This window comes from Artemia franciscana, chromosome 9, assembly GCF_032884065.1.
Source record: "Artemia franciscana chromosome 9, ASM3288406v1, whole genome shotgun sequence".
NCBI lineage: Eukaryota > Metazoa > Arthropoda > Branchiopoda > Anostraca > Artemiidae > Artemia > Artemia franciscana.
Genome location: NC_088871.1, coordinates 22,907,424 through 22,926,916, shown reverse-complemented (window position 1 = coordinate 22,926,916; position 19,493 = coordinate 22,907,424). Strand labels below are relative to the sequence as shown.

The window sequence follows — 19,493 nt, the reverse complement described above, 5'->3', positions numbered from 1 at the left end:
CTGATCTTTGAACAAAAAATTATGTTCGCTTGTCTAACCTTGGAATAAAATCCTGCTCATCTCTCTCCGACTTTAGTAAAAACCCTTTAATTCACATTCATTTGTCTGACTTTAAAAAAAACTCGTTCACATTTCTGACTTTTGAAAAAAACGTTCTGTTTTTTATGTTCGTAGGACTTTGAAAAAACTCTGTTTCGCAGGTTTTTCAAAATTTGAAAAAATCCCTTTCATGTCTTTGGCTTGAAAAAAGTCCCGTTCGTGTGCCTCTGACCTTTGAAAAAAGTCTTGTTTTGTATTTTTTTAACTTTTTGAAGAAAATCCTGTTCTTGTGTCTTACTTTTGAAAAAAACTCATTCACTGTCTCTGAAGAAAAAACCTCCAAGAAAAAAATCTTGAGGGAAAAATATTGACTGAAAAATCTAGAGAAGGTTTTTCGAAGAAATAAATTTTGAAGAAAACATCTTGAAGTAAAAAAAAAATCTTTAGGAAAATCCGTTTTGCCCATTTTTCTTAAACTCTTTGAAAGAAAAACTCTTTCTTTTGCTTCTGACCTTTGAAAAATAAAACTCGCTCACATGTCTGGCCTTTAAAAAAATCTGTTTGCATGTTCCCGACTTAAGAAAAAACCCTGATAACAATCTATTTATATTTCTCTGACTCCTCAAATTCTACTAATGTGTTTCTGATTTAGGAAAACTCCATTCACGTGTCTCTGACCTTCAAAAAAAGTCCTTTGTGCGTCTGACCTCAGTTCATCTAAGGTTGAACAGGAGTAAAATCCTGTTCTTCTCTTTCAGACTCTGGTAGAAAGTCTCTAATTCACGTTCATGTATCTCTGACTTAAAAAAAACTCGTTCATGTTTCTGACTTTCGAAAAAAAAATCTGTTTTGTATGTTTTATCTGAGTTTTGAAAAATTCCGTTTCGCTCTTTATTTTTAGTCTTGTTTAGCTTTTAGTCGGAAAATGTTTTGCCTTGTATTTGCCCTGTATTGTTCTTAGCCGAAAAATATCTCAAATGTCAGTCATTTTTACTCTTGTTTAGCGTTGATTCAAAAGTGCTTCTGATATCTATCATTTTAGCCTTATTTAGTTTTCAGCTAAAACAACAGGTCTCTAATATCCATCATATTTAGTCTTCATTTGATGACTAAGGTCTGTGCCTCTGCCAAATGTTTCTGCCAAATGTCCCTGATGTCCATCATTTCTTTGCCTTGTTTAGCTTTTAGCTAAAAAAAAGTCACTAATATCCATCATTTTTAGTCTTGTTCAACTTTTAACCCAAAAATGTTTTTAATATCCGTCATTTTTAGTTTTTTTTTTATCTTTAACTGAAAAATGTCTCTATTTTTCATCATTTTTACTATATTTTAGTCTTTAGAAAAAAAATGTCTCTATTGTCCGTCATTTTCGGCCTTGTTTAGCTTTTAGCTAAAAAATATCTCTAATGTCCATCATTTTTAGTCTTGTTTAGTTTTTAGCCGAAAAATGTCTCTAACGTGTAATTATTTTTAGTCTTGTTCCGTATTTACCCAAAAAATGTTTCTAATATCCATCATTTCTAGTCCTTTTTAGCTTTTAACAAAAAATATCTGTAATCCGTCATTTTTAGTCTTGTTTAGCGCTAAGGCAAGAAACATTTATAAATCTTTTTTTTTGTCTTGTTAAGCTTTTAGCCGAAAATGTCTCTAGTTACTTTTATTTTTAGTATAAGTCAAAAAATGCTAATTATTCATCATTTTTACTCTTGTTTAGCTTTAAGCCAAAAATGTCTCTGGTGTCCATCATTTTTAATATTGTTTAGCTTCTAGCTGAAAAATGTTTAATGTCTATTATTTTTAGTCTTGTTTAGCTTTTAGCCAAAAAGTCTCAATTGTTCATTAAGAATACTCTTGTTTAGCATTAAGCCAAAAAATGCCTGTGATCTCTTGTATTTTAGCTTTGTTTAGCTTTTAGTCAAAAATGGGGCCCTCTGGAGGTGTGCCCTAGGGGATAATGGGCTAGTGCACAAATGGAGGACCACCAGATCTCTACCAAAATCCCATACTATTCTATTGTTAACGAGTGAATTTCGCTAGAACGACACCTATTGGCATTTGGGCCCCAGGAGGGGCATGGGGCCCTCCAAAGGCTGTTCCGGCGGAAATCAAGGCTGATGGGGACATGGAAGTCCGTGGGCTCCCTCTCAAAATTCCATACTATTTGATTCCTAGGGGGGCGCGAAGTTGGTTAGAACGAAACCAATTGACATTGGGGCTCCTGGAGCTAGGGCCATCCGAAGGTTGGCCCGAGGGGGCTCAGGGTTGGTTGGAGCACGGGCGACCACAAGTTCCCTCTCATAATCCCATGGGGATTCATAGGGGGTGCAAAGTTCTCTAGCATGAAAGCTATTGACATTGGGGCCCTGGAGGGGACATGGGGCTCTCCTGAAGGTGCCAAAAGAGGCTCAGGGTTGGTGGGGACATGGAGGATCTCATTGCCTAGAAAGTATTTCTAAGAGCATTATATCATCATTGGCTTGTTAGTTCAGTTGACTAACATGTCATCCATTTATCAAAGGGAACCTCGGATCTCACGTTCAAATTCAATACCATTTCATAAATATAGACGAATATTTCATAAATTCAGTGGAAACTGGTGAGAGGATAACAAAAAAAAAAAAATCCAAAACCATGTTCATCAAAGATTACTTAACAACAAACAATATATTGCCATAGGCACTGGCAATCTTGTAAACATTAGACCTTGAAATTTGCAAAAAACCTCATCCTTGACAAGGTCTTTTTTAGTAAATTTAAATTTACACATGTAAACAGTGACTTCAAATTTCTGTCGAAACAATGACATCTGCCAGGATATTCAAACTAAATGGATCGGTAATGTCGTTGGCTAGATGAGACGGTTTTTGGGTTAGCAACACCAATTAGTTTCCTTTGTAATAGATACCCACCTGTGAATTCAGTTCTGCCAGGATATTCGAATTAAACAGACTAATTATGTTGTTGGCTAGATAAACCGGTTTATGGGTTAACAACACCAAATAGTGTACATTGTAATTGAAACCCACCTGTGCGCTCGTATCTGCCTGTATATTTAAATTAAATGAATTGCTAATGTATTTGGCTTGATGAATCGATTTGTGTGTTAGCAACACTAAATTGCTCTAGTACACCCCCTATATGTGTTTTAGTATCGCCACTGTAGACCAGCGTCTCGAATAACACCTTGAAGGAAAATGTCTTGAAAAACATATTGAAGAATGATTCATGGAAAATGTCTTGAAAAAAAGGTTAAAAACAAGAGGGGGCCCCCCACTATGGGCCAGTGTCTTGAAGAACACCTTGAAGGAAAGAATGTCGGAAAAATGTCTTGAAAAAAAAATCTTCAAGAAAAAAATCTTGAAATACATTTTGGAAAATTTCTCTAAAAATGGCTTAAAAAACTGGGTTGGGGGGTTAGTAACTCCTTCTCGTAGTATCCACAAGACCTATAAAAGGGGTAGTAACTCTATTTTCGTCCTAGTCCCGTGATCGTAGTAAGCATTAAGTATTTTTGTCCATGTTTTTTTTTTGTAGATTAATGAAATTCATGTCTTTCAAATGGAGTCGTGCCGATGGATATCTGATTACCGGACACTTGATATTGTGCCACATATTTCCATGTATGGAGTCACAGAACACAAAGGGATGCTGGTTGTGACTGGTGGGCACATCCATTCTGAAGCAGCAATAGCAGAAAATGAGTAATTTTTGCCTTAGTTTTCTCCCTAGTTTCCTTATTTAGCATAGTGTTAGGCGTATTCCCACCTGGAAAATTTTCCACGGAAATCCCCCCTCTTGCCCTCGTATGCAAAAATGAGCGACCAAAGAGAAAGTATTACAAATATAAATAATGGAACAAGTAGAGAATTTTAGAATATTCTACCTACATTCCAAAATATAAGCAGAATTTACGGCGAGGAATATCCTATATTATTTATTTTTACGTTTTTTATTTATTTTATTTTTTTACGTTGTTTTGGGGAATGAGTTATCATAGCAGAGTAAGATAAGAGTTAAAGGGATTGAAAATGTTAATTTAGTGGCAACTATGGAACAGGCTCTATAATAATAATAATAATTTATTTTTGACCCGCTACAAAAAATCAAAGCGGAGTACCAATAAAAGAAACAAAACAAACACTACACAAAACAAAAAAAAACAAGAAACTAAAGCAAACGAGTAAGGCCCCCGTGGGCGGGCAGATACTTATAAGTAGACTGGGGTATTTTTCCAGCAAGCTCTGTGAGCTTCGACCCAATATCCGGGAAACTATAAATAGATATGAGGCTCCTATTCCTATACCATGGAGGCAGATACAATAGAAAACGGGAAAAACGGAAATAATAAGAACGAATTGAACTGATATCTTTTTTATGAAAAATAGGGTAAATACCAGAAAGAAACAAAACCGAATGATCTGTAAAAACCGAGTATAATTTAGCAAGAGACTTTCTATTGTATCTACCTCGGTTAGCAACAATTTTAGAGTAACTTAATTGGATTTTTTTCTTGCAATCAGCAACAGTGAGAGTCCGTAAGGATTTTAGAGTTTTACTAACGTTAATTCCCAGCCACCGAAATGAAGAAACCAACGGGATAGACAAAGATCCACAGATTAGAGGAGTAGTGATATTGCTATTAAATGAAAGATTATCAGGCTGACAGAGATAACAGGCTGGGACTAAGGAGTATGAGAAATTACTTCCCATGGACATGGTGTGGTACCAACCAGTGGCGTCACTACCCAAATATGTTTGGAGGTGGGAGGGAAAATGGATTTTTTCGAAGGGCTGGTCATTTTTTCAATGATTTTAGGCGGTATTGCTATTGAAATTACTTCGTTTTTTATTCTCTGACTGATTCCGCCTGTGACTGATTTTCTTTCATTAATTTTATTTCATATACTTCCATCAACCCATTTGCACTAATAAAAAATTCGAGCCATTAAAACTGTGTCGCTTCGCATCACTATTCTACTGATTCAATTTGTCATCCGACAGGCTGAAAACATTGGGGTAAGGGTGTCCTTCTCCCCCATAGATGGTATTTCTGCTGAAAACTGTAGTAAATAATACCAGTTCACCCTTTGCAATCGAGAACGCGTCCACTAGGCATACACAATGAGGTTTTCCCGTCTGAAGTACTTTTATTTATATGGACTAAGTTACTTTCCAGGAAGGAATGCGCAAGTGCTCTGTGCAACCGTGCGGTATTACTACCCCTGTAACTAGGAGCTCAGTATATAGTTTTTTTAGACTTACAAATTGATTGGCCCTATCTGTATTGTTCATCATTACCAGTTTCATTGGTCAAAATCGTAGTTGGGTGCCATAAAATGGCATAAAACGCCACTTTGCCCTGGCAACTTTTTTGAATGAGCCCTCCCTCCATATTCTAGGAATCTAATGGTGGGATTTTCATTAAGATGGCGTGCCTTTTCGGGGCATTTACTTCATTTTCCGCAAATAAGGCAAATTTCGTCAAGCTCGTAACGTTTCATGTTTTAACATTAATATTAATGAGCTTTATATATTAGGAATCAGCATAAAAGCCAATGGTTTCGATATATTAATCGTTAGAAAGATTCCTTTTGTAGAGTTTCGGTTAATATTGGCCCGAGTCGCTCCTTGCTTACAGTTCGTTACTGCGGACTGTTTGATTCTACATGTATTTTGGAGTAAAGGTAGAGTATTCTGAAATCCCTTGTTTTTGTCATTTTTTTAATGGTCTCAATTTCCTTTTGACTGCTCAATTATACATGTGAGGAGAATTTTCAAGGGGTGAATTGTTGGGTGGGGGGAATATGCCGGACCCCATATAGTAGATTTATAATAGTTTTTTTCTTTGCTGTCGTTGTTTTTTTCTTTACTAGTCTTGAAAGTAAAACCTCCTGGTTTTGCTTTATTATAGAAACCATCGAAGTTATTTATCTGTACCGTTTTTTTTGCTTTATTAATATTTTTCTACTTCCTAAAAAAACAATATAACACGTTACATGGTCTCTGTTATAGCGGATGTCTTCTGTTTCTTAAAAAAGTGAAAAAACCAAGCAAAACACTAAAACAAACAAGAAAATAGCCTGTGGGCAGTGTTCCGTGTCTATTTTTCTGACTTAATTTAACATTTTTGCAACATCTGACAAAAAAGTTAGGCACACTAAAATTTGTAATGAGAAAACCAAAATCTTGCATTCACTTCGTGTTTTATAGACGACGAGGAAAGTGAATCAGGCAATTAAAGGGCTAGGAACCTGATTTTTGATTTGCTAAAAAAAAGAAAACAATATATATATATATATATATATATATATATATATATATATATATATATATATATATATATATATATATTGGTATTAAAATCGCAAGGTTTCCTTTACTATTGAGCCGGGTCGCTCTTTATTTACAGTTCATTACCATGATAAAAATCTTTTTTAAAGCATTAAAAACCTTTGGCATAACGAGCTACATATGTGGGTGATATTGTATATCCAAAACCAACAGAATGTTTTTATTTTCAATTTTATTTCTTGTCTCATGTAAGGATAATTTATTGTTACCGATTTCGTTGATTTTTGAAACAAATCGAATTGTTGTGGGCATCATGTTTTATCGTATATATATTCTAGGACGATAGATACGTGATTGACATAACCGGAACGGATTCGCTCTCTTTGGGGGAGTTGGGGGGGGGGGGTTAATTCTGAAAAATTAGAAAAGAGGTATTTTTAACTTATGAAGGAGAGATAGAATCTTATTGAAATTTGATGTTTCGGACGATATCATGTCTCAGAGTTCTTATTTCAAATCCCGATCGGATCCGGTGACATTTGAGGGCGTTGGGGGGGGGACCTAAAATCTCGGAAAACGCTTAGAGTGGAGGGATTGGGATGAAAATTGGTGGGGAAAATAATCACAAGTGCTACATACGTGATTGACATAACCGGAACAGATCCGATATCTTTGGGGGAGTTGGGGGGAGGGTTAATATCTGAAAATTAGATAAAGGTATTTTTAACTTACGAAGGAGTGATTGGATTTTAGTGAAATTTGATGTTTTGAAGGATATCGTGTCTCAGAGCTCTTATTTTAAATCCCAACCGGATACGGTGACATTGGGGGGAGTTGGGGGGGGGGACCTAAAATCTTGGAAAACGCTTAGAGTGGAAGGATGGGGATGAAAATTGGTGGAAAAAATAAGCACAAGTCCTAGATACGTGATTGACATAACCGGAACGGATCCGTTCTCTTTGGGGGAGTTGGGGAGGGGGAAGGGTTAATTCTAATAAATTAAAAAAAAGAGGTAATTTTTAACTTACGAAGAAGTGATCGGATCTTAATTAAATTTCATATTTAGAATGAACTTGTAACTCAGATCTCTTATTTTAAATCCCGACCGGATTCAGTGTCATTGGGGGGGGGCGGAAATCTTGGAAAACGCTTAAAGCGGAGAGATCAGGATGAAACCTGGTGGGAAGAATAAGCACAAGTCCAAGATAAGTGACTTACACAATCGGACCAGATCTGCTCTCTTTGGTGGATTTGGGGGGGGGGGGTACTTCGGAAAATTAGAAAAAATGAGGTATTTGTAACTTACGAACGGGTGATCAGATCTTAATGAAATTTTATATTTAGAAGGATCTTGTGCTTTAGAACTTTTATTTTAAATCCCGACCAGATCCAGTGACATTGGGGGGGGGGAGTTGGAGGGGGAAACCGGAAATCTTGGAAAACGTTAGAGTAGTGAGATCGGGATGAAACTTGATGGGAAGAATAAGCACAAGTTATAGATACGTGATTGACATAATTGGAACGGGTCCGTTCTCTTTGGGGGAGCTGGGTTTTGTTAATTTTGAAAAATTTGAAAAATTTAGGTATTTTTAACTTAATAACGGGTGACCGGATCTTAATGAAATTTGATATTTAGAAGGAACTCATGTCTTAGAGCTCTTATTTCTAATCCCGACCAGATCTGTTGACATTGGGGGAGTTGGAGGGGGAAACCGGAAATCTTGGAAAATGCTTATAAATAGCGTAGATTCGTCATTGACGTAACCGGACTTGGCCCGTTCTCTTTGTGGGAGTTAGGGGGTGGGGTTCAGTGCTTTGTCGAGTTTGGTGCTTTTGGACGTGCTAGGACGATCAAAATTGGTAGGCATGCCAGGGAGGTGCACAAATTGACTTGATAATGTCGTTTTCCCCGATACGACCATCTGGGGGGCTGAAGGGAGAGGAAAAATTAGAAAAATTGAGGTATTTTTAACTTACGAGTGGGTGATCTTACGAGTGGCGGATATTAATGAATTTTGATATTTAGAAGGACATCGTGACTCAGACCTCTTATTTTAAATCCCGACCGGCATTAAGCCTCTGATTTTCCTTTTAAAGCTATCTATTGATTCTTAGAATTTTGCTAGAGCTCATACCATATGAGCTCTTGGCTCTTCCGACCTCTGCACAAGTGCCATATGAGCTCTTAGCTCTTGGTTTGTAGCTTAATTGGTATTCTGATGGTTCTAAAACTATTCTGAAAAAATCTCACATTTCTAGCTTCAATTAATTAACCACAAATCACTATCAATGTAGGCCAATACATAAACAAATAAACGGAGCTATATTTTATGTTTACAGATTACATATATTTTTTAAGGCATGTATGGTGCTATTGTATCGAAAGTGGAGATTGGACGAAACGCGACGTTGAAGGGCCCAAGCCAGGACCAAGACGGAAGCACACACAAGTCAAGCTTGATGACGATCATCTCCTTCTCATTGGTAAAATATTTTCCTTGATGTTTGTCGTAAACCATAGTTTAAATCTATTGTGACTGTTGTTATAAATACAGACTCTGTGGGCTACATTACTGATAAGTCAGATTATCTATCCTTGTTACTGCTGGGACGGAATTTATGTCTCTTGTTGTAAGTACTAGCGTCCTAAAAAGACGTAAATATCCTGATGATTTCTACCGCTCCACAAACTTCTAAAAAGAATGACCCACTTCAATGTAAAGACATTTACTTGAGCTCCTATTTTAATTTTCGTGCAGTCATTTTACTTGATTGCTACTTTCTAGGGTTGAGGGGTTGTATGAAACCTATCAATTTCCAAACTTGTGTCCTATAGATCTATCTGCTCACTTATTTCTTCCACTTAATACGCGAGTTGGGAGATTTAAATTATAGAAGTAAATGCCTCTCTCAAGGAACTAGTCTATGGGTTAAATAATGGGTCTCTTAAAATTTAATTAGTTGAATAGAAAAATACTGAAAATTATGAAGAAGTGTAAAAACAAATAAGAGATTCCGGGAGCGTACGTGCATGAACTCTCGCCGAAATTTGATAAATTTTCCGTTTTTTATAGTGAAAGGCTTTCGTAGGTATGTTGCATATGCAATAGTATAGACCAGAAGTCACTAGGTAAGCTAGAAGTCACTTCATATTTGGGTTAAAGATTTAGGCATTTAAATAGTTTGTGGTTGAATACAATGGAGTCAGATTAGCTAGGACTAGAATACTAGGATATGGTTCACAAAGTCACCTTTCATCTGTATATCTTAGTCTTTGCAATAGCGTGGACGGAGAAAGAGCGATGGGTCTGCGTTTCTTTTTTCAAACTCCAGAGTAGTGGCTGTGAAGTTTATATTGAAATTTCTTCTTTCTCAAATCGTTTAGGTGGTGTCAGAATTGTTAGAGGGACAGACAATGACGGCCAACCTCAAAATGATTGCTGGATGTTAGATATGAGCCAGCCAGACTGGAAATGGATACTTATGACCGTTGACAGACCTGCAGAAAATTCTCTTTTATGCTCAAACCATCGTGGTTGCAAGGTATTTTCTTTTTGGTTTTCTTGCTGTAAAAAAAATATTTTTTTTTATTTTTTCCGAAACACATTTTGCTAGAAAAGTCTGTTGCCAAGCTTAAACTTTATAAAAGCGTATTTGCTCCTAGACCATGGTCCGAACATCCTTGTAACCTATAGTTCAGTTATAATCAGAACCCATTTGACCAACAGGCTAAAAACCCGGCAGAAACCTGATTTCATCGACATTGTTCAGCTTTTTGAAAAGCCCATCATTTCAAAATTTAATTTTATTGTAATTTAATTTTTATTTTCCATGTTGTAATAAGTACGTAAGAAAATATTTGAAATATAGTTCTTTTTCAATAAAGTGCCAATGACGCAGTAGGTTTTAGACTTTTACAGTTAGGGAAAGAGGCAGTTCTCATTCTCTTGTTTTTAGTGATTTTTGTTCGTCTCAATCTTGAGTCGCATTTTAAATTAAAGCCTATTCGATTTAAGATTTATTTATTCATTTATATTAGTACATTTGTATGTTTGCTTGCTTTGATTTTTTATTTAATTTTTCATTGTTTTTTTTATGCTACAATAGTAAAATATTTTTGTTCGTTTTAAGCTTGATTTGCATATTAAATTTTAGCTATGCTCGTTTTAAGATCTATTTATTCATTTATATTAGTACAACAAGAACAACAGGATTAGTGCAAGAAGAGATAAGAAAACTAGAAACAATTTTTTTTTTTTTTTTTATAGAGAAAACCAAAAAAAAAATTGACCTAAAAACCAAATGAAATTTGGTCAAACCAAATGTATTTAAGCTACTGTAACCCCATCCAGGTAATAAGTCCAACGTAATGCAAGTTATATTTTAATCACTTTTAGTTTTATTGACGAACAATTCTGATTTTTCTCTTCTCTTCTTCACTTCATTAGTTGCAATTCCTTTTTTCTTATTGTTAGACCTTTCTATTCTTTTCTGGTTTTTATCGGTACTGAACGTCCCTCTTTTGACGCATCTAAAGATATTAGCGGTCTTTTTATATTTGCTTGTCCTTTTTCGGTGGTCCTTTTTCGGTGGCTGGGGATACTCCCCTGGAAATTACCCTCCTCCGGTGCAGAAAACACCCCTGCGGAAAATAGCCCCCTACGGAACCTCATCCCAAAAATATCACCCCAACGAGGCTGGCTGGTCTCCAATCCCTCTGGATTTTAAAAAAGGGACTAGAACTCTTAATTTCTGATCCAATTAGCACACTCGAAAGCTTTTATGACCTTGAGGTGAAGGTATGGATGAGGAAGGGACACTCCTCCTCCTGTAGGGAATAAATTCTGCTCCTATTGCGGAGTTTTATTCTTTACTTTTATAATAACAGCGTAGACCAGAAATATTCCCAGAAATCGTAAGGGAATAGATATTAGTTTCACATTTTTGATGCCCTTTAAAGTTTCTTTTGTACCCCTCCCCTCCCCCAAAAAACTTTAGCTGGAAAGTACTCTTTTGCTGCCCTTTTGCTGGGAAACTCTTTCACCGAGGGGGGGGGGGGAGATTACCGGTATGATTTTAAAAACAACCAGAAATTAGTCTTTTTCAAATGAAAGTGCACTAAGAAAAATGTTTCGCCCGAGATAATACGCAAGAAATTTTCTGGGTGGAATTTTCTGCCAGAATGGCATTGTCTTGGAGGAATTTCCCTGGACAGGGGGGGGGGGTATTTTTACGTGAAAACAACTTTCCATGGTGGAATTGTTCCGTGAGTAAAGGAAATTTAAGGAATTTTTCCCGTTCTTATTTAAAATTGATCAGAAGTTAAATGAAAAAAAAAGTTTCTTCAACAGAAAGTAAGGAGCAACATCAAAACTTGACCGGACAGAAATTATTACGTATATGAAAGGGGTTGTCCCCTCCTTAAGACTTTGCTCTTTAAGCTAAATTGTGGACTTTTTGTCCTAATTCCTTAAGAACAACTCCTGAAACACAATGGTGTTTAACAAGAATAATAAGCTTTTTTTTTGGTTGCAGAGTGGGGAGAGGGGATGGTGCCTGAAACCGCCGTCAGGGAGCCGGTTTTTCTGGTTTAATCTGATTAACAATTAGAAATAAAAATTTAAAAAAATAAGTATGTTCACATTAAAGTACAAAACAATATTGAAAAAGACAAAAATTAGTCCATACATGAGTGGGGCTACACCCTTTTATATCCCTTGCTCATTAAATTAACGTCTGTATTGCTTTGCCAAAGCTTTTTGTTCTTATTATACGGCCCTAATGTATATGAAGTCTTTCTGAAAAAATTGGGAATAAATTGAAACTTTAGCATAAAGAGAGAGGGGCTTAAGAGTGGGAAGCCCTCTCGTATATTGAAAATTTTTGTTTATTTAGTTTTATTGAAGGTCCTACTTTTAGTTGAAAACTTGTTTTTCTGAATAATTTCAAAAAAGAGCTACTGTATTAAAATAAACGACACATCATTAACACAGGATTCGGATTAATGGATAAATCTTCTGGGCTAGGTCTGTTTTGGTGGGCGTTTTCATGCTTCCTAGCTAATTTATCGACTATGGGCTGCCTCACCGTAGTAGCATAATATTTGTAGACATGGATATATAATGAATCGGAGGTAATAGGCTTGAGAATGTCAAGTGCTGAAAACTATGTTGTGACAAAGAATTGGCCCAGAATTACGCAAAGCAATCATCCATACTGGAGGTCCGAGGGACTTCTTGCTGTCCGGTCCTAAGCCGATTTAAGTGCTTTGGTGTAGAATTGAGAAAATATGTTGGTCCCCATCCTGCCCTGGTATCGGGGACCATTGCTTTTCCTGAGGCCAAAAGAATCTCAATGATTTAAAGGACATGAAAACTGGAACTTTGAATGTTTACGGCGTTAACAAATGACTATCGTATAGACATTTTAACTGACGAATTCAGACGATTCGAACTGGACTTATTAGGAGTTTTAGAAACTTATATCCCAGGCGTAGGAAGGATGACATTAAGTGATGTAGAATTTGTTTACTAAGGCCGGAAGGGTAGTGCACGTAGACAGGGAGTAAGGCTCACGATGAGTAAGGAAGCAGCTAAGTCTTGTTTAGGCTGGGAAGGTATTGATAATAGAATACTAATTGCTAATTTAATGGCTAAAAAGTTCTGGGTATCAGTTATAGTAGTATATGCTCCTGTATAGCCGACTGACGGAGATGCTAGTGAATCAGATGAATTTTACTTACAGTTGCAGGTGCAAATAGACAGGATCCTAGGTAGAAACTTGGTGTTTTAGTAGGAGCTTTAACGGCCAGGTTGGTAGAAATAGGGATAGATGGTATTCTAGTCTAGGTAAATTCGTTGTAGGAAAAGAAAACAGCAATGGCAACATAGTGTTGTAATTTTGTTGGCATAACAAGCTAGTTATAATCAATACTATGTTTGATCATAAAATGACCCGTCACTTAACACGGTATTCACGTGATGGTAAGACAACAAACCTTATTGGTTGTGTTATTATAAACCGAAGACTGGCAGGATCAATACAAGATACTAGGGTATATAGGAGTGCTGTAATTGAAGTTAAAAGTAAAGATAACCATCTGATAGTGTCTAGGGTTAATTTGAAGTTGAAGTTTCGGAAGGGTAACCATCTCCCGAGAAGTTATGATATTAGTAGACTCCAGGATGAGAATTTGAGAGAAACTTTGAGTTTAAAATTTGACAAGGTGGAAGATGGATGGAATAATTTTAGGAAAACAGTTCGTAAATTTCCTGATAGTGTCTTAGGGAAGAAAGTTAGAACTGCAGCTAGGAATATTAGTGAAAAGGCTTTATGTTTAATGGAGAGGAGAAGGGGCCTGCACAAGAATTATTTGAGTGATATATCATATGAAAACAAAAGGAATGTAAAGAAAGTGGAGAAAGTATTAAAATATGAACTAGGGAGGGTTGAAGTGGATGCCATGGATAAAATTGCCGTGGATCTGGAAGATGTAGCTAGACGGCATGTAAGTAAAATATTGTACTGGCGTGTTAATAAATTGAGAGGGAGTAGTCTATCTGGACGTGTCCCAGTTAAAGATAGGAACGGGGCCACAATTAGTGATACAGAAAGAGTTAAGGAGAGACGGGAAAAACATCTTGAAAATGTGCTAAACCGTGTTCCCTAAGATGTGAAATAAGTCACTGAAGATTATGAATATGATTTTTGAAAAAAGGGAAGTACCCAGCGATTTTAGATCAAACACCTTTAGTCCTTAGTTTTCTAGATTATGAGCAAGCGTTCGATTCTGTTGATAGAAGAACATTAGTAAAGGTTTATCCTTGTTTGGTATCCCCCTTTATATGAATCATTTTGATGGATTTTGTCTTAAGAAGCACAGAAATTATACTGATAATTTCAGCATCATAGATTGAAATGTGAGCAAAATGAATGAGCCTTTAGAGTTTTTGTTAGTTCAGTGTTCTCCCTGTTTCTAAGGTTTAGAAAATTGCACAGAAATCTTCTTTTAATTTCAGAACTTTGGTTCGAGTTTACTTGTCTGTGACATTAGATTTTTTTTAAATGGAATTCCAAAAATTTGAGTAGGAGTTAAAGCGATATTAGAATCTTTTTTTACAAGACAGATTTTGCTGAAGGACACAATTTGAATTAAGACACAAATTTGTCTAAACTTTATAGACCAGTGCTTAGCAATGTTTTGAAAATCATCATACTTTCTCTGGTGTGCATTTGCGCTATTATTTGTGAAAGTTTCACTTTTTGTGAAAGTTTCACTCTAAGTTCACCGAAGGTCTTTGCTCTTTGGAGGGGGAGGAAATGGAGATAGATAATTCAAAAGATCTTCCCAGGGCGTAGTTTTGGCTCTGGACCCATTCATGAAAGTTTCGTCCATGTAGCTTAACTTCTTTCAAAGATAGCAAAAAGCTAGAATTTTACCCGTTTTTAATTGTGCAACTTAGCTGTTTATATACATATGTATATATATATATATATATATATATATATATATATATATATATATATATATATATATATATATATATATATATATATATATATATATATATATATGTATATATATATATATATACTAGCTGTTGGGATGGCGCTTCACGCCATCCCAACACCTAGTTGGTGGGGGCGCTTCGCGCGCGCGTAAGTCGTTACGCGCCATTATAGTTGTGTCCCTATGTCCCAACTGTGAATGTATATATATATATATATATATATATATATATATATATATATATATATATATATATATATATATATATATATATATATATATATTTATATATATAAAAATAAGTTGTCTGTCTGTCTGTGGATCAGGTGACGTCATGTTTCTGTGTCGGCTGACGTCATGAAATTAGTTGTCGTCATTTTTGCTTTGACGGTGACGTCATTCAAGATATTTAAGACATATGTTCACGTAGAAATCTATTAATGTTTAAGTTTACAATGACTGATGAACTTACCATGGCAAAAGCCGATGAAGATGCTCAAAGAGTCTATGCCAAAAAACTTGCTGCTGATAGAGAAAGTCAGAAAAGAAAGCGTGCCGAGGAATCAAAAGAACAGCAAGGAAACAGGCTTGAGGCTAAAGAACCCAAAACCGCGCAGTTAGATGAAGATCCACCTGGACAGCGAGAGTCAAAACATATCAAAACTGAAAATGATAGCGATGATGATTGGGTTTGGGATTTTGACTTGGATAAGGTCATCAATGCCTACCAGATTTTAGTTAAAAAAACGAAGGTTCGGCGATATGTATTTCATAGTGAAGCTGAAAAATAAAGAAGAAAAAGAAAACTGAAAAAAGAAAAAATGTAAAAAACATGACGACCGGGACACAGGGAATATAAATGACGACCAGGACACGCTGAAAAATAAAGAAGAAAAAGAAAACTGAAAAAAGAAAAAATGTAAAAAACTAAAAAATACTAAAAAGAAAAAACACTCAAAGAGAAATTACAGACCGGGACACAAATGACGACCGGGACAGAGGGAATATAAATAACGACCGGGACACTCAAAGAGAAATTACAGACTGGGATACCGGGACACAAATGACGACCGGGACACAGGGAATATATATGATGACCAGGACACAGGTATTTAAGAATATCGTTCAAAGACAAATTTTTAATTGTTAGAAAACCGTTGAAAGTGAAATTTCTAATTGTAAAATGACTGAAGAACCTACAATGGCAACACCCGAGGAAGCTGCTCAAAACGAATGTATTCAAGCCGAAGTAGCTGAGTTGGTAAAGCGTTATGTTTGAGGTTTTAGGTCCGAGAGGCTCCAGGTTTGAACCTTGGCTTTAGCATTAATACAAAAGAAGAAAAAAACTAAAAAAGGTAAAAACTACAAAAACTAAAAAGATATATATATATATATATATATATATATATATATATATATATATATATATATATATATATATATATATATATATATATATATATATATATATATATATATATATCTTCTATATATATAATTAAGTTGTCTGTCTGTTTACCGATGACTCTGTTCAAACATTTTCAGATCAATTGCTGGCAATTGGAAACGGAAAGCTCCCAGTAGTGGGAAAGCCAAGAATGTTGTATATTCGAAATTTTTACGTAGTTTGAAACACATGTATAAATCTATCTATATTCACAGGTGGGACACAGGGACATAACTACAATGGCGCGTAACTAATATGGCGCGTAACGACTTACGCGCGCGGGGGGGCTTGGGGGGGTGCGAAGCGCCCCACCAACTAGGTGTTGGGGTGGCGCGAAGCGCCACCCCAACAGCTAGTATATATATATATATATATATATATATATATATATATATATATATATATATATATATATATATATATATCTATCTATATATATAAAAATAAGTTGTCTGTCTGTCTGTCTGTGGATCAGGTGACGTCATGTTTCTGTGTCGACTGACGTCATGAAGTTAGTTGTCGTCATTTTTGCTATGACGGTGACGTCATTAATGGTATTTAAGACATGCGTTCACGGAAAAATGTTTAATTGTAAAATGACTGAAGAACCTACAATGGCAGAGAAATTACAGACCGGGACACAAATGACGACCGAGACAGGGGGAATATAAGTGACGACCGGGAACCTCAAAGAGAAATTACAGACTGGGACACCCGGACACAAATCACGACCGGGACACAGGGAATATAAATGACGACCGGGACACAGGGACACAACTACAACGGGGACGCCGGGGGCACAGGCGGGATATATAAATGACGACCGGGACACAGGGATTGTTCGAATAGAAATTACAGACCGGGACACCGGGACACAAATGACGACCGGGACACCGGGGCACAGGGAATATAAATGACGACCGGGACACTCAAAGAGAAATTACAAACTGGGACACCGGGACACAAATGACGACCGGGACACAGGGAATATAAATGACGACCGGGACACAGGGACACATCATTAGAATAATGAGGTATAGATCTGAATACGGATTGTTTTTCCCATGGACAATTATATGTTGCATGTTCAAGAGTCAGTAAACCTGACAATCTATTTATATGCACAGACAATGGGACAGCGAAGAATGTTGTATATTCGCATGTATACGTAGTTGAAAACATATATTTATATCTATCTCTATTCAAAGGTGGGACACAGGGACACAACTACAATGGCGCGTAACGACTTACGCGCGCGGGGGGGCTTGGGGGGGCGCGAAGCGCCCCACCAACTAGGTGTTGGGGTGGCGCTTCGCGCCACCCCAACAGCTAGTATATATATATATATATATATATATATATATATATATATATATATATATATATATATATATATATATATATATATAAATAAGTTATCTGTCTATCTGTGGATCAGGTGACGTCATGTTTCTGTGTCGACTGACGTCATGAAATTAGTTGTCGTCATTTTTGCTTTGACGGTTACGTCAATAATGGTATTTAAGACATATATGTTCACGTAGAAATCTATTAATGTTTAAGTTTAAAATGACTGATGAACTTACAATGGCAAAAGCCGATGAACATGCTCAAAGAGTCTATGCCAAAAAACTTGCTGCTGATAGAGAAAGTCAGAAAAGAAAGCGTGTCGAGGAATCAAAAGAACAGCAAGGAAACAGGCTTGAGGCTAAAGAACGCAAAACCGTGCAGTTAGATGAAGATCCACCTGGACAGCGAGAGTCAAAACATATCAAAACTGAAAATGATAGCGATGATGATTGGGTTTGGGATTTTGACTTGGATAAGGTCATCAATGCCTACAAGAGAGAAATTACAGACCGGGACACAAATGACGACCGGGACAGAGGGAATATAAATAACGACCGGGACACTCAAAGAGAAATTACAGACTGGGATACCGGGACACAAATGACGACCGGGACACAGGGAATATAAATGACGACCAGGACACAGGTATTTAAGAATATCGTTCAAAGACAAATTTTTAAGTGTAAGAAGACCGTTGAAAGAGAAATTTCTAATTGTAAAATGACTGAAGAACCTACAATGGCAACACCCGAGGAAGCTGCTCAAAACGAATGTATTCAAGCCGAAGTAGCTGAGTTGGTAAAGCGTTATGTTTCAGGTTTTAGGTCCGAGAGGCTCCAGGTTTGAACCTTGGCTTTAGCATTAATACAAAAGAAGAAAAAAACTAAAAAAGGTAAAAACTACAAAAAAACTAAAAAGAAATATATATATATATATATATATATATATATATATATATATATATATATATATATATATATATATATATATATATATATATCTTCTATATATATAAAAATAAGTTGTCTGTCTGTGTAACGATGACTCTGGTCAAACATTTTCAGATCAATTGCTGGCAATTGGAAACGGAAAGCTCCCAGTAGTGGGAAAGCCAAGAATGTTGTATGTTCGCAATTTTTACGTAGTTTGAAACACACATATAAATCTATCTATATTCACAGGTGGGACACAGGGACACAACTACAATGGCGCGTAACTAATATGGCGCGTAACGAGTTACGCGCGCGGGGGGGCTTGGGGGGGCGCGAAGCGCCCCTCCAACTAGGTGTTGGGGTGGCGCGAAGCGCCACCCCAACAGCTAGTATATATATATATATATATATATATATATATATATATATATATATATATATATATATATATATATGTTTTTAACTACGTAAAACTTGCGAATATACAACATTCTTTGCTGTCCCATTGTCTGTGCATATAAATAGATCGTCAGGTTTACCGACTCTTGAACATGCAACATATAATGGTCCATGGGAAAACAATCCGTATTCAGATCTATAACTCATGATTCTAATGATTGCCCTTGAGCTTTGTTGATGGTGATTGCTAATCGATCATTCCCCGTGTCGCCGTCGTCATTTATATATCCCCCGGTGTCCCCCGGCGTCCCCGTTGTAGTTGTGTCCCTGTGTCCCGGTTGTCATTTATATTCCCTGTGTCCCGGTCGTCATTTGTGTCCCGGTGTCCCAGTCTGTGATTTCTCTTTGAGTGTCCCGGGCGTCATTTATATTCCTTGTGTCCTGGTGTCCCGGTGTCCCGGTCTGTATATACATTCGTTTTTGAATTGGTCTTTTTTTTAGTTTTTAGTTTTTTACCTTTTTTTTT

At 36.4% G+C, this 19,493-nt stretch overlaps 1 protein-coding gene across 1 annotated transcript in view; it reads left to right on the top strand.

The window, feature by feature from the left end:
- Positions 1–19,493, top strand: part of LOC136031156 (F-box only protein 42-like) — a gene marked incomplete at its 3' end in the record, with an annotated part of 84,575 nt that overhangs the window by 42,779 nt on the left and 22,303 nt on the right. The window contains 3 exon segments of the mRNA XM_065710488.1: positions 3,574–3,740; positions 8,690–8,814; positions 9,716–9,873. Coding sequence (XP_065566560.1) covers positions 3,574–3,740; positions 8,690–8,814; positions 9,716–9,873 — 450 coding nt within the window.